The sequence below is a fragment of the Lacerta agilis genome, chromosome 6, assembly GCF_009819535.1.
Source record: "Lacerta agilis isolate rLacAgi1 chromosome 6, rLacAgi1.pri, whole genome shotgun sequence".
Taxonomy (NCBI): Eukaryota; Metazoa; Chordata; class Lepidosauria; order Squamata; family Lacertidae; genus Lacerta; species Lacerta agilis.
Window position 1 is genome coordinate 8,859,112 of NC_046317.1, and position 15,789 is coordinate 8,874,900.

The 15,789-nt window shown below is 45.3% G+C and overlaps 3 protein-coding genes across 3 annotated transcripts in view; 2 read left to right on the forward strand and 1 right to left on the reverse strand.

Annotated features, from left to right (window-relative positions):
• The window catches only part of ADCY10 (adenylate cyclase 10), a 65,638-nt gene extending 64,597 nt beyond the window's left edge, over positions 1–1,041 (reverse strand). Inside the window, exons 1-2 of the mRNA XM_033151078.1 lie at positions 981–1,041; positions 297–401 (exon numbers count right to left, since the gene is read on the reverse strand). Of these exons, the coding sequence (XP_033006969.1) occupies positions 297–372 (76 nt within the window). The 5' untranslated portion in view covers positions 373–401; positions 981–1,041. The remainder of the gene's footprint in view (positions 1–296; positions 402–980) is intronic.
• A 2,441-nt stretch (positions 1,042–3,482) lies between these two features.
• LOC117047755 (leucine-rich repeat-containing protein 52-like) lies at positions 3,483–6,859 on the forward strand. The gene is made up of 2 exons (XM_033151002.1): positions 3,483–4,143; positions 6,521–6,859. Exons 1-2 carry the CDS (start codon positions 3,504–3,506, stop codon positions 6,775–6,777), a joined length of 897 nt encoding a protein of 298 aa, XP_033006893.1. The 5' UTR covers positions 3,483–3,503; the 3' UTR covers positions 6,778–6,859.
• A 1,312-nt stretch (positions 6,860–8,171) lies between these two features.
• On the forward strand, positions 8,172–14,677 carry LOC117047853 (leucine-rich repeat-containing protein 52-like). The gene is made up of 2 exons (XM_033151080.1): positions 8,172–8,832; positions 14,427–14,677. Exons 1-2 carry the CDS (start codon positions 8,172–8,174, stop codon positions 14,675–14,677), a joined length of 912 nt encoding a protein of 303 aa, XP_033006971.1.
• The last annotated feature ends 1,112 nt before the right edge of the window (positions 14,678–15,789 follow it).

Below are 15,789 nucleotides of genomic sequence, written 5' to 3' on the forward strand. Positions count from 1 at the left end.
TTGGGATGTGTGGATCCTGTCCGATGCCCAAACGTGGGCTTGGGCCATGCCACAACCCCAACGGGGACCCCTCAGGGTACCCCTATTTGATGTAAGTCATAGGGCTGTATTGGTGGTTTACCCTTAGTTAGACGGCCTGCAGACGGGCAGGAGTCAAGATATAGCCTGGCTTCACCCCAATGCGTAAGTTGTGGCCTATTTGAACCCATAAACCAAAATACTTGTGTACATGTGCTCATTATCTACTAGGGAACTGCGGGGTCATGGGGTCTTGGCACTCAAATTGCTCTACTTACCTTCCACAATGTCTCCCACATAGTTATTAAGGGCCAATGTGAGCTCATCAGCACTGCGGTCGAGGTTGGTGGTCATGCTGAACTTTTCGGTCAGAGCCGTGAAACCTGTAAGATACGCAAGCACTTGCTATTAATAAAACACAGCCTGAGTTACAGCCAAGAGTGGGAAAGGCAGGTGGAAGGTTTCACATCACTTTGGGAGAGGGTTTATTTTCTCTCCCCCCCCCCCAATATTTTATTATTGGGGGCTGACTGCTTTTATGCTGCAAAAAGGAGTCAAAGAGCATGGCTGGTTTCTGTTTTGGATCCAAGCCTATGAGAGAAGCCAGAGACCCTCTCGGGGTGCAACTCTTTGAACTCCTCCCCATCAGGCTCAGGTTGTATATCTGTGTAAATAACCCATATGTCATAAAGACACCACAGTCTCTGCTGTGCTGCATTTCCAAACTCTGCCTAAGCACTGGGAACCCTGGATTCTTGCCCTGCTGAGGAGATTGGGGTGGCATGAAACGATATGAATGCCTGAGAAGCTAGATTTATTTTCAGTATGGAGGGGCTTGTGCATCTTTTACCCATCAGGACAACAATTTGAAGTCTCTCAACTCTTTCTTTCTTTCTTTCTTTGAGGTGCCTCCGAAATCTGCTCCCCACACTCCCGACCCCGATCTCCCTTTGCCTACCTACCTGAAATGTCCACAAAGAGCAGCACGCCATCAAAGCTCTCGATGAAAGGCACTTCCTGGGAGAAATCGCCATACACTATGAGGTCGGGGACATGAGCGGCTACTTTGCCGAGGTTTGAGATCTCAATCTGCTTCTTGTCCTCACTTGTCATTCTTGCTGAGCATCTATGGAGACACTGTCTCAGAGCTGCTGAAGAGAGACATTAGGACTTCTTCCCTGTTGCCTCGGGACCGGGAAGGGAGGGCTCCTTCCCACACCTGTGTCGGCAGCATCTCTTTTGTCAGCCACATGTCACAATGAAGTGACAGCGGCCTCTTCTCCAATAGCAGTTGCTTAAAGTTGTTTTCTTCCTAACAACAGTTGCTAGGCTAAACATACTCATTTTGCCAAAGAACCTACTGGGCCACGGGCCACTGCATGCCCCCACCTCACCCAAAGGGCAAACTAAACTCCAGCTCAGGGGTCGGCATTTTTTTTTTAACCGCGGGCCAGTCCACTGTCCCTCAGACCCTGTGGCAGGCCGGAGAAGCGGCACCGGGGGGGGGGAGCCTGGAAGAAGAGGCAAGGGGGGAAGTAGTCCTCCCCCCAGCCCTCAGCCGCTGCACTTACCTTGCCAGGGGCTGCCACCACCGCCACTGCTGCTTTTCGTCAGTAGGCAGAGCAAGCTCATCCGCTCCGCTCTCTGGCACACAGGAGCCCCAGGGCAGCGGTGGAAACGGCGGAGGAAAGATGAGCGGCACAAAAGGGCTGGCTCCGGAGAAGGGCTGCTTAAAATGGCACTCAGCCAGCTGAGTCCAGACCCCTTCCTCCTCTAGGCAGGGCAGGGAGAAGCCATTTTACATCCTCAAGGTATCAATGAGTTCCCTTCTTCTCAGTGTGGTGTAGTGGTTAAGAGCGGTAGACTCGTAATCTGGTGAACCGGGTTCGTGTCTCCACTCCTCCACATGCAGCTGCTGGGTGACCTTGGGCTAGTCACACTTCTCTGAAGTCTCCCAACCTCACTCACCTCACAGAGTGTTTGTTGTGGGGGAGGAAGGGAAAGGAGAATGTTAGCCGCTTTGAGACTCCTTAGGGTAGTCATAAAGCAGGATATCAAATCCAAACTCCTCCTCCTCCACTTCTTCTTCTTCTTCTTCTTCTTCTTCTTCTTCTTCTTCTTCTTCTTCTTCTTCTTCTTCTTCTTCTTCTTCTTCTTCTTCTTCTTCTTCTTTCCATGGTTCATTTTACATATCATAAATCCCTGCATGTTTTGCAGAAACTATACCCATTCAGTATTACATCATTACATCCATCAGAACTGTTGAATTTATCTTAATGCTGCCAGGGTTTTCAGCTGTACACAATTATTTCCCATATATTCAATAAACGTTTTCCCAATCTTCTCTAAACATATGTTCTTCTTGTTCTGTGTGTTAAGTCCGCAAGCTGCGCATATTCTGTCAACTTAAGTTGCCCTTCTTCTTTAGTTGGGACCTTGTTCGTTTTCCATTTTGGGGCTAACAAAACACGGGCTGCAGTAGTGGCATAAATAAAAAACCTTTTTTGACAACTGGGAATTTCAGCCCGAATTATCCCCCAACAGAAAGGACTCTGGGTTTTTTTTTTGGGGGGGGGGAGTATTTTAAACATTTTTTTCAATTCATTATAGATCATTTCCCAATTCCCTTTTACCCTTTTACGTTTCCAAGGGCAAATCTATAGCACAGACTTAAAATAGCTTTACTGTCCTTCCTTCTCCCCAGGGAAGTTTGGGAACTGGCACTCTGGGGGGGGGGTGCCTCATGCCCCCCACCCCAGTTAGAATTCCTGGGGGGAAGCCTTGCTAGGTAAACTTGCATAAGACCAATATTGGCTTATGGTGTTGACATGTCCAAAGAGAAATAAAGCCTAGAACCTTATTGGCACAAAGGTGGAGAACAAGTCTAATACCCACCAAGGAAGAATGGCAGTGTAAAACGTTCAAATATGCTGAACCAGCTGGTCTGACGAACAGGATAAGAGAAAACAAAGATGAGGAACGTAAGGAGGAATGGATAATGTTTATGGAGTATTTTAAGAACCAGTATAGACAAATACATAGCTTAGCAGGTCTCAAGTACATCCAGCAGATACGAGTTTTTAATAGATAACAAATTGGATGATTAAAAAGATGTGGATTACGTGGAGCAGTAGAAAAGCAAAGGGAACCAGGAAAAAGGATGGAAGGGAAGACATATGGTATATGTATACATGCTGTATTTGGTATGAAGTTGTAAGTGGGACAGGGGGAGCGGAGAGGGTTAAATATGCTCTCTGTCCTGCTTTTGAAAATGCAAATAATTTAAAAAAAAACAACAACCAGAATATATGACCTAGGCAGTAACTTCTTGATACATCATCACTCCAGATTTGTGGGCCAAACTGGTGATGTCATAAAGGCAACTGGTACCAACTGGGATGACATGGGAGCTGCTCCAGCAGCAGGAAGCGTTTCTCCTTTAGTGCTGAAGGGAAACCCTTCTTCTTCTGTTTAAGGCGTATAGGATGGGCCATCTTCTTCTGCCCTCTTTCCGTGCTTCCACACCCTTGTGGATAGTCGTTCTCATTGTAATAAAATGGACAGGAAAGAGTCTTAGCTGTCCGGCATCGTGCAGCTGTGAACAAAAGACAGTAAACTGCAGCAGCAAGGCTTTAGACAATGTTCCAGGCTCAATTCCGCTGACCACCAAGGAATTGATTCTTTCCAACAACAAAATCGTCACTTTGCCAATATTAGAGATGAGCTATCTGAACGAACTGGTCTATCTGGACTGCAGCCACAACCTGTTAGAAATGAGCCTGGATTTCACCTTTCCCGGTATAGTCAAGTTGACGTACCTAGACCTCAGTTTCAATAGACTCTCTTATGTAACCCCTCACACTTTCTCGCAACTCAACAAGCTGCTGCTGCTGAATCTCTCAAGCAACCCGTCGTTGGTGGAAGTGAAGGACAAAGCCTTTGACAGCAACACCCTTCTGAGATTCGTGGATATGAGCGACTGTGGCTTGACGTACATTGGTGGCGAATTATTCAGAGATCTGCAGAACCTTCATAGTTTGAGACTGAAGGGGAACCCCTGGAATTGTGACTGCAATTTCTTGGAGTTTAGCAACTGGATGAAGAGAGTTGATGTTTTGTATCCAGGTGAGACCTTTTCCCAGGTGTGAATTATGTGGGGTGCCTTCTCCTGTTCGCAGGCACTTGGGGCCGGCCCACTGAGGATGCGGGATGAGGCACCCCGAGAAGGAGGAAGAGGAAGATAAGCATGGGGAAATGGGATACAAAAGATGAGCAAGTAAAATCCTCAAAGATACATTGGGCAATAGATATTGCTCATAACATAGACATTGAAGCATGGGAACGATTGTGGAACATGGATATAAAATTTACAGCATGTTATAATCTAAGAGAAAATTATATGAAAATGATATATCAATGGTATCTAACACCAAGTAAATTGGCAAATATGTATAAATCTCAATCAAATAAGCATTGGGAATTTAAATTTATTAATGTATGCTACTACAGCGGCAAGAATGTTTTTCTCCCCAAAATGGAATGAAGCAGAAGTCCCAGCAAAGGAAGAATGGATACAAAACCTTACGGAATATGCAGAAATGGCAAAACTTACAGGAAGAATAAGAAATCAAGATAACAAACTTTTTATAGAAGAATGGAAACGGTTTATTGAACATTTACAGATAAATTGTAAACAGATAAAAACACTGGCAGGATTATTGTAACAACCTGCCATTTCATAAGAGTATATATTTAAGGTAGATGAATAAATGAGCAAACTAGGTTATTTTGGATATGCAGGAAATATTAAAAATAAATTTAAGGAACCGCATTATACATTTCACTGATTTTACAATCTTTTTGACATTTTAAAACTTGACTTCCTTCCCCCCTCTTTCTGCAGTTCCATAAGTTTTTGTATCCTTCTTCCTTTGCTGGGACTTCTTCTTTCTATTTTTGGGCAAGTAACATTCTTGCCGCAAATATTGCTCTGTTTCCTTCATCGCCCGCTTTTGACACTGTGTAGATTTTTAAATATCCTGTTTTAATGTTGTAACTTATTTTAGGACCTTAGGGTGAAGGGCAGGTAAGTGATGATGATGATATGCTGATGATGATGATGATGATGATGATGAAAAAGAATACAGTGGTGCCTTGGTTCTCAAACTTAAACCGATCCGGAAGTCCATTCCAAAACCAAAGCATTCCAAAACCAAGGCGCACTTTCCCATAGAAAGTAATGCAAAATGGATTAATCCCTTCCAGACTTTTAAAAACAACCCCTAAAACAGCAATTTAACATGAATTTTACCACTGATCTATAAAATGAAAGCAATAAACAATGTACTGCAGTCACACAATCAGTCAATCAATCAGTAGCTGAACTGGGTTCCACACAGCGACACACAAAAAAGAGCCTCAAAAACAAAAATGCAAAATAAATCACAAAAACAGACGGACCTCAGCGTAACACTCAAAATGGAAGTGTGGCCCTCAAATTGGAAGCGTAACACTCAAAACGGAGCATGTTTGGCTTTCAAAAAAAAGTTTGTAAACCGGAACACTTACTTCCGGGTTTGCAGTGTTTGTGTTCCAAGTTGTTTGAGTACCAAGGCGTTTGAGAGCCAAGGTACCACTGTATATTAAACTTCAAATCGAGCTTATGTGGAGGAAGGTCAGAGAAGATGGAGATTGTTCATAATATAGGCTACTGGTGGTGGCCAGAAGCTCGGCTCTGCCCTCGCTAGTCCTGGAAGGAGCTTATAAAAAAAAGTCCCATATGCTCAGAGACTCTGTGCCTGTTCATTGGGGGAAACAGGAAGCCCAGAGCACTTATTTTTCAGGTGTCACTTCTACAAAGAGGCAGGTAGTGCTGCTGAAGCTTGTTGACCTACCGGAAGAGCAAAAATACAACCTGCTCCTGTTAGGTAATGATCAGAAGACAACCCGGTTGGTCGCCAGATTCTGTGTTCAGATCTGCAGACACAGACCATCCCCAGATCCAATCTAGTTTGTTGAGAATATCCCCCAACCCAGCTCCGCAGGTGATCCAGGGTCACTTCTCTGCAGTAGCTTATCTTAAAGTTTTTAAGTGGCTTTATGCTCATCGCATTTATAAATTTTAATTTTGTACAATGTATTACATGTTTGTTTTTTGCTTGAGATTGTACCTCCAAATGTGGTTCTTGTGCTGGTCTCCAGCCGTAATAAATTATCCGTCTGTCTATCTATCTATCTATCTATCTATCTATCTATCTATCTATCGGTGGTGGGGGAAGAGGTCTGCTCTAGAGCATGAATGTCTGGCCCAACTGAAGATGCTCTGGACTTCTGTGAGCCAGAGATGTTTCCTCCCTTCCATGATCTCTCAAGGGTTCTTTACTCGTTTTTTGCTTGTCCATGGTCTGTTAAGGTGCAGTCCTATTATAGATTTACCAGCCACGATTTAAAATGCTGACTGTAACTCCTCTTAAATTTGTTTCTCCCCCCCCCCCACCTTCAGACTCTGAGGAAATGACTTGCAACAAACCAGACCTTCTCAAGGGTCTGACAATCAATGTGGCCGAATCGAAGCTCCACTACCTCTGCCTTGTGCATTTAGACCTCCAAGATTTCATCTTCTTGGGTCTGATTGCCATCTGCATCTTTTTCGGAGGAACTCTGGTGGCCTGGCTGGTTGGCGTATGCACAGTGATATATTATCACCCTGTAATGAAGGTGGACGAGGAATTGGACGAGGAGGAATACAGAACATTTTAGACCTGCTGTTTTGGAGCTCTGAGAAGTGTCAATGGCTAATGCCTTGTAGCCCTTCTGTTTCATTGCAAAATCCATTTGCTGGCGTTTCCCCACCTTTCAAGGAAGGTCTCACTTCCCCCCCCCCCCACACCTGTTTGTGCACAAGTATAACCTTGCGGTATAGAACGGGGCCAGACTCCAATTCTCGGCCCACGAGGCATCAAAGGAGTCAAGTGGGAAGGAGGTTCCTGGGGGACGAGTGTGATAGCCAACACTTGGTGGCCCACCTGCTCAGTAAGAGCTGAGGGCATTTCTGAAAGGGCCCCTAAGCAAAGGACAACTGACGCCATTGATTTAGAGGAGTGGGGTCAGATGTTGAATTTGTCTCTGGGGACCTGTGTGCACTTCACACATGGCCTTCAAACATGCTTGCACAAAGGGAATCTTTTATGTGGGTCAGCTGCCCACCAGGCTGGGGGAAAATGTCAAAAAGAGCTCCAAAGCCAAAAATTCATACCCTCATGGGCACAAATTTAAATGGCGTTCCTTACGGGGGAGGGAGAGGGGAGAATTCTGTTAATCAATGGGGTGCAGAATTGAAACCAAATCATGAGTGCCTTTCCCCTAATACCTGCTACATTCACACTCCTAAACTAAAACAATAAATTCCTAAAATAGAGAGAGTACTCATACTAACAATCATGGTGGGAAAGGGGTGGGAGCCTGTCCATTCAACAAGAAAACTCCCCCAAAAGGAGAAAAATTTAAAGTTACCTATTCAGGGCTTAGAAGAGCTCTTACAGATGTAAACTGGTCACAAACCCATGCGCTTGTGTGTTTTATTATTTTTATTTTATTTTGACAAAGACATAATCAGAATAAAAATGTGCTCCCCAACACCGAGACCATTCCATCGTACACTAGTGGCCAAAATTGTGGAAACCTTTTGGGGAAAGTGTATTTCCAAGGTTTGATGGCTCACAACACCACTTTTTGGGGGGAAGCAATACCATAAAATTATATCTCAATGGAAAGATCATTAAATGAAGAATGTAATGCACTCTAAAAGATGGGGGGGGGTTAGAAGTCTGAATTAAGCTCTATCACACAAGGCCTGCCTGCCTTCTCAGTCTTGGGCTCCCTAAAATTTACTCGGTACAGAAGACGTACACTCTCTCTTGTGTATACACACAAAGCATGCCCAAAACCTGTGTAGGGATGAACCTTGGGTGACATAAAGGTGTCAACTGGCAGTCAACATGATACAGAACAGCAAGTGGCCGTTTTGCACATTCAAGAAAGTGAGCTCTCTGCCCCAGGTGCTTCAATTGGCAGTTTGCCCGAGATGTTGACGAGCAAAGAGTTTGCAGAAAGCAGAGCACCTTAGCTCTCCGCAGGATCGGTGCAGAGAAGAAATGGCTCCCCACCCAGAATGGAGTGGAGGACATCGGGGTGCAAAGGGAGCAGGGAGCTGCTTGCGGTGGGTGGTGCTTCTCCTAGGAATTTGCGGGACGGCAGAAAGTGTGTCGTGTCCCCAGGGGTGCACTTGCGAGTATCTGGCTGTGAACTGCACAGGGAAGCGGCTCGCAGAGTTCCCGGCCACAATCCCTCTGGACACCAGGCAGCTGATCCTGGCTCAAAACCAGCTCAGCTACTTGCCATCCGTGGAGCTGAACTTCTTCAGCGACTTGATCTACCTAGATTGCAGTGGCAATGCTTTGGGCGAGGACCTGGACTTCACCTTCGTGAGCATCGTCAAGCTTGTCTACTTGGACCTCAGTTTCAACAACCTCACCCTGGTCACGTTTGGGACCTTTTCCCAGCTCGGCAGCCTGGTTGTGCTCAAGCTCTCCGACAACCCCGGTCTGGTGGAGATTGAGAAGGACTCCTTTGCCAACAATACCTGGCTGAGGCACCTGGATGTGAGTCGCTGTAGCCTGACGTTCATTGATGCAATTACCATCAGGGATCTGCCCAACCTGAGAAGCCTGGGCTTAAGTGGGAATCCCTGGTTCTGCAACTGCTCCTTCATGGAACTGTGCAGCTTGATAAAAGAGAGCGGCATAACTATCCCAGGTGAGTGGGAAATGCTGAGCGTCTAGGGGAGGGTGTCCCATCTCCAGGTGAGCTGTAGGGTGCTCACTCAGCTGCTGGGCTGAGAAGGTGGGCAGTCTGTGGACTCAGGACAACTACAGGTGAAACTCGAAAAATTAGAATATCATGGAAAGGTTCATTTCTTTCAGTAATTCAGCTTAAAAGGTGAAACTAATATATGAGATAGACTCATGAGATGCAAAGCGAGATATGTCAAGCCCTTATTTGTTATAATTGTGATGATTATGGCATACAGCTGATGAGAACCCCAAATTAACAATTTCAACTTTGGGGTTTTCATCAGCTGTACGCCATAATCATCACAATTATAACAAACAAAGGCTTGACTTTGCTTGTCATGAGTCTATCTCATATATTAAACTCCACTAGCTAATGAAAACAATTGCTTACATAAATTGACTTTTCCACGATATTCTAATTTTTCAAGTTTCACCTGTATGTCCCTCTGGCGTTTGGTCAAGTGCCTTTAAAAATAAGTCCTCTGCATTCCTATGCTTAGAGTAAAGGCATGTACCACCACTTTGCTCCTCTACCTCAAATGAGTCAAAGCCAAGGAGGAACAGCAATAATGTACTTTTCATTGAAGTGGCAGTATAACTATTTGCAGCAGGAAGGTGCTTTCTTGATGAAGTTAATGGGAGAATAATAAGAAGCTCATTGGAAACGTCGAGCAAGGATGCACAAAGATTTCGTCTTGCCTCCTTCTCCCCTCACCGGCCATCAAGGCGACAGAGAGCCCTGGTGCTGCTTATCCTGAATTTATTGTGATTTCCAAGTTGCGTGCAAGCTTCACTATTCTGAGTGGAGTGTTTCTTGCTTTATGATCTGCAATTTTGCCGATGCCATTCTTTTCGGCTGTTGTCGCTTGTTATTGTCGAGGAACCACCTAAAAGGCTTGCAGTATTATCATGGTAGTTTTGGGGTGGAGACCCATGCAATTCACAAAGTTTCAATCCTTCCCTCGCGCTTTTACCAAAGCAGGGGCCTTTTCGCATTAATTCCGATACTGGATCCTTCCCTCCCTTCCCATATTTGAAGCGGAGATAAAGCTATGCTCCCAGAGGAATATTTCTATTCCTGCGTCGTAACTCTCAGAGGAGGGGAAGGGGAAAGGAGGAAGAGGCTGCTTATGTGTCACGGAAGGCACCCCTGTTTCCCACTTATGTCACACAACTCACCTTATAGCCTTGCCACTGCTGTTTCAAAGAACAAGCAACACTGTTGGTGTGTGAAACAGACACGTCCCTTTGCATTCCTCTGCGCCTTGTTCGAGAGCAGCGGTTAAACTTTAATGCTGGCTGCAAGCTTATATGGCAACGAGAGCTCCTCTTTCCTTCTGGAAATGAAATAAGACACACCCTGCTCCATGCCAGCCGGTGGCACAAGATGGCACATCATGATAACTCTGTCGCTCCACTTGACCGCTGTCTTCTACAGTATGAGAGCGAGCTCAGGACAGGCAACCTGTCTCCCTCCCAGTCTTTGAGAGCTGCACTAAGCGAGTGGTGGAAATCCTAGAAAACTAGGTGGTTCTGGTGCCAGAGTTGGGTGGTCCAACACTGCATGAGTTCTGCCAATGGCATCACCACCGTTTGGGCAAGTTGGGACACGGCTGGCGCTGTCGTCTAAACCACTGAGACTCTTGGACTTGCCAATCAGAAGGCCGGCAGTTCGAATCCCCGCAATGGGGTGAGCTCCTGTTGCTCTGTCCCAGCTCCTGCCAACGGCTCTCCAAAGATCTCTCCAAACTAGGAGATGGGGAGCAAAATGGGCAAAAGAGGTTCTGTGTAAGGAAGCACAGAGTGATCACACTGCCACAAAGATGGAGTTGGGCTAGGTCATCTGGCCCAACTCCCAGCCAACCCAATGCTGCAGCATCCTTGGTACATGGGGAAGGTGGGTGGCGCTGTGGTCTAAACCACTGAGCCTCTTGGGTATGCCAATCAGTAGGCTGGCGGTTCGAATCCCCATAACGGAGTGAGCTCCTGTTGCTCTGTCCCAGCTTCTGCCAACCTAGCAGTTCGAAAACATGCCAGTGCAAGTAGATAAATAGGTACCACTGTGGTGGGAAGGTTAACGGCATTCCCGTGTGCTCTGGTTTCCGTCACGGTGTCCCGTTGTGCCAGAAGTCGTTTTGTCCTGCTGGCCACATGACCCAGAAAAGCTGTCTGTGGACAAATGCCGGCTCCCTCAGCCTGAAAGCGAGATGAGCACCGCAACCCCATTGTCACCTTTGACTGGACTTAACCATCCAGGGGTCCTTTACCAGGCCCAAAGCCAGGTGAATGTGACTCATCTGCAGGGCTGGCCCAAGACATTTTGGCACCCGAGGCAAACGACAAAATGGCGGGCTCACCGCTGCCAGGGGAGAAGAAGTGAATGAAGATCTACATTGGGAGCCAAGGGAGGGAATCAAATCAACCTCCCCCAATGGTTGAAGTAGGAATCAAAGGCCGTCACGGAGGGGAGAGAAGCTCGCTCTGAATCACACTGGGCAGGTGCCGAGTCCAGGAGACCCCAATGGGAAAAGGCTCCAAATCCAAACAGCACCAAAAGAGGGAAACTGTGAGCATACTTAGAATGTGCTCCCCATTGTTCTTTTTGAATTTGGGGTCACAGCTTTAACTGTCCTGCAGCTAATGTCATATGTCAAGTGACTGACAGGTGGGTGGGGTTTGGGCAAAACCACGTCATGGGCTAAATGGGGAGGTCTGGTGGGCCTAATTCCACACCCAGGCCAGAACTCGCCAACTGCTGCTTTTGTTGGACTGTCTTCACCAACCGAGTTTGCGCAGCGACTGGGGCGATGGGATAAAAACTTGCCCGCAATATCTTTGCTTACTTTTTATTTTTTTAAAATAATAATCAAACAGCTGCAACTCACCACTCTACACCAGCCAGTACCATACAAAGCATTTGGTCAACTTAAATACAGTTTTCAAAATAACCGATTACCCTATCACATTGCTGCATTCGGTGCAGCAGGTAAACTCCCCCTGCTAATCAGTTAAATTGTTAAGATGCTACAGGTGTGTTGAACTGTCAAAAGCTCACAGATGTGCTGCCATGCAGGTTATAATTACAAACACACATCTCTGAGTCGCACCGTTGACCACATCAATATTAAGAAAACCCAGCAGCTTTAGCCCATGGGCTCCTTCATCCACCGATATCTGTTGGCATGGTGGTCCTCCTTCACCAAGTGTGCAGCTTCAAGAGTGGCACACATGGACAAGAATGTGGTCTAAACCTCCCTATAAACCCATATCAGCGAAAAGAAAAGAACTCACTCTGAAACTCACTTACAGATGGTACCTAACATCACGGAAACTAGCGCTGATACGCCCAGGAACCTCACCAAAATGTTGGAGGGGGTGCACCTCCACAGGCACATACCTCCACATGTGGTGGGAATGTCCCAAAATCCAACACTTCTTGACCTCAATCATACAAGAAATATGCAAAAATAACTAAGCAAGTATTAGAAGTCACCCCAGAACTGGCCCTACTAAACATCTTCCACTCTACTCTCAGCAGCCAGAAGCATCATAGCCAGACACTGGAGAGACCTGTCAGGAGTAAGCATAGACCAATGTTATCCAATAGTATGGGAAACAGACTTATTTGAAAAACTAACCAATAAACTGACACTGACACAGGGAAAAATAGAAGCAGGCACCTTCACCCTGGTATGGTTCCCCTTTATCACATACACAGCCCAACAAGACAACAACAAGAATCTGCCAACAGCATACAAATCAATTTGGCTAACCTAATCCAAAACAAAACAAAATTAAAAATTAAAAATTAAAAAGTATTTCCAGTAGCACCTTAGAGACCAACTAAGTTTGTTCTTGGTATGAGCTTTCGTGTGCATGTACACTTCTTCAGATACCAAACAAATACTTCAGATACAAATCAGATACTTCTTCAGATCCAAAACAAACACACACACAAACCCTACTCACACACAAAAACAAATCTCACTACAACCAACCAAAGACAACCAACCACACCCTAGGCCACCCCAACCTCTCTCATCACCAAGAAAATACAACAAGCAAATAGTAAGAAAACCCACACAAGTGACGCTGACACAAAACCCCACACATACACTAAGCAGAAGAATAGAAGCATTTCCACCTGACGCCACTCACCATTCCCCCTCTCTTTCCCCCTCTTTTCTTCCTGACCTAACACTGTATGCAACACTAATGTCTCGCAACAAATGAAACTGATCTGTAGAAAACACAACTTGAAAAAGAGACAATGCATGTATTTTTGCAAACTAAGAAATCTTTAATAAAAAATATTAAAAGAAGGAAAAAAGTGTCACACATGGAGTGATGACCATCATGCCAGTCAGATCAGCCACATCAGCCCTGGTGACCAATCGAGTGACAGATGTCATAGCTAGATCACCCTTGGATTCACCCATTAACATGAACTAATAATCGCTTTTCATTCGGTATTCACCAAGACAATTGTTTCGAACAACAACAAAACCCAGCTGCAGAAATCTTTCCCCTTAAAGTGATGGAGAATTCTGCCTGCCCCTCCAAGAATATTTGTCCCCTGGGAATGGGTCCAGTAATCCGTCTACTGGGCAGTAAGCACTCTAGCCTGCCATTTTAGATGCTTAGTAGAAAGATAACAGTGGACAGTGTTCTTGAAGCTACTAACATGAGTTTGGCCAAACTGCGAGAGGCAGTGAAGGATAGGCGTGCCTGGCGTGCTCTGGTCCATGGGGTCACGAAGAGTCGGACACGACTGAACGACTGAACAACAAGAAAGATAACAAGCGAAAATGCTGATTTATTTTGTTTCCTGAAATTTACAAGTGAAACTCGAAAAATTAGAATATTGTGGAAAAGTACATTATTGCTGTTCCTCCTTGGCTTTGACACATTTGAGGTAGAGGAGCAAAGTAGTGGTACATGCCTTTACTCTAAGCATAGGAATTCAGAGGACTTATTTTTAAAGGCACTTGACCAAACCCCAGAGGGACATACAGGTGAAACTCGAAAAATTAGAATATCGTGGAAAAGTCCATTTATGTAAGCAATTGTTTTCATTAGCTACTGGAGTTTAATGTATGAGGTAGACTCATGACTTGCAAAGCGAGATATGTCAAGCCTTTGTTTGTTATAATTGTGATGATTATGGCGTACAGCTGATGAAAACCCCCAAGTTGAAATTGTTAAGTTGGGGTTCTCATCAGCTGTACGCCATAATCATCACAATTATAACAAATAAATGCTTGACATATCTCGCTTTGCATGTCATGAGTCTATCTCATATATTAGTTTCACCTTTTAAGTTGAATTACTGAAAGAAATTAACCTCTCCACAATATTCTAATTTTTCGAGTTTCACCTGTATATACCACTTGACTGGAACAAACATGAAAGCAAGTTAGGTCTGAGTTTAAAGGGGAGGGTGTCTTCCTGGGTCTGGAGAGGATCAAGGCCACAGGCCTGTAGACACACCCTTAATTGACATGTTTTTTTGTGCACAAGTCGAGACTTCTTGTTACCCTTGCGTTTCCTCTGCAGACTCTGACAACGTCACCTGCTACAGCCCAGCTTTTGTGCATGACTTGAAGATGCTGGATGAGGCACAGGAGCAACTTAATTATAAATGCTTCGTCCATTTTGACGACCAAGACTATCTTTTCCTGGGTCTGGTTGGGTTCTGCATCTTCTCTGCCGGTACGGTGTTTGCCTGGCTCTTGGGAGTTTGCGCGGTTGTATATGAATTCTTAACTGCGACAGGACACGATGAAGACGAAGAGGACGGGGATTAATGAGCCTAGTAGACTCTGAAAACGGACTTGGTGATATATTGAGAGCGTCGGCCTACGTATCTTTACTTGGAAGTAATCCCCACTGATCACAGTGTGACTAAGACTGCAGTCCACCACGCATGTCCTAGGAAGCAGTTCTTTTTGAAAACGGTGGGGCATACTTCAGAGTAAATAAGCGTAAAATACCTGAAAATAAAGACATCCTCAGAATCATATTTGAAACTCTATGACAGCAAATGCCAGCAATTTACCTTACTGGTATAGTTTATGTTATGTACTGAGTTGAATAGGATCCAAAATGCAGCAGTCTGATTGGTCCTAGAACAATAGGATTCAGAATGCAGCAGTCTGATTGGTCCTAGAACAATATGATCTAGAATGCAGCAGTCTGATTGGTCCGCAGGAGTCACCCAATCCAGCTCCAGGTGGAAGTGAATCCGCAAACCGATTGGCATACAGGAGTATCCTGGAATTAGCCAATCATGTGGGGCCCATTGTGTAAATAGTGTATATAAAGCAGACGTTTGGGGGGAACTACATTCCTCACTACTATGAGCTGAATAAAGAGCATGAAATCCGCACTTGACTCCGAGTATATTTCAGTTTGGCTTTGGAGAGTGATATTATTCTGTTAAGATGTTGCTGCTATGCCTGGCGCTAGATTGGAGTGCAGCTTTCCTCATATTTGGTAACGGCTCAGAATTGCTCTTTACTTGCAATAGAAATATTATTAGCGAGATGCAATGCGTTAGCAACCCTTTCAGATGCTTACTGAAAACATGAAATGTGAAGCACGCAAAGTAAGCTCCTTTCCAGCACAAACACTCCTGACTGCCAAGGAAAGACCCTCCCCCAATTTCTTGAGTGTAATTACTGTATATCTTGGGTTGAAACAATTTTTCACTGGCTTTCCTCCTCAGCCTGATATGGCTGATCTTTAAATTCCTAAACAGCCTTGGTTCAGTGTACCTGAAGAAGCGTCTCCACCCCCATCGTTCAGCCTGGACACTGAGGTCCAGCTCCGAGGGCCTTCTGGTGGTTCCCTCACTGCGAGGTTACAAGGAACCAGGCAGAGGGCCTTCTCGGTAGTGGCGCCCGCCCTGTGTAACGCC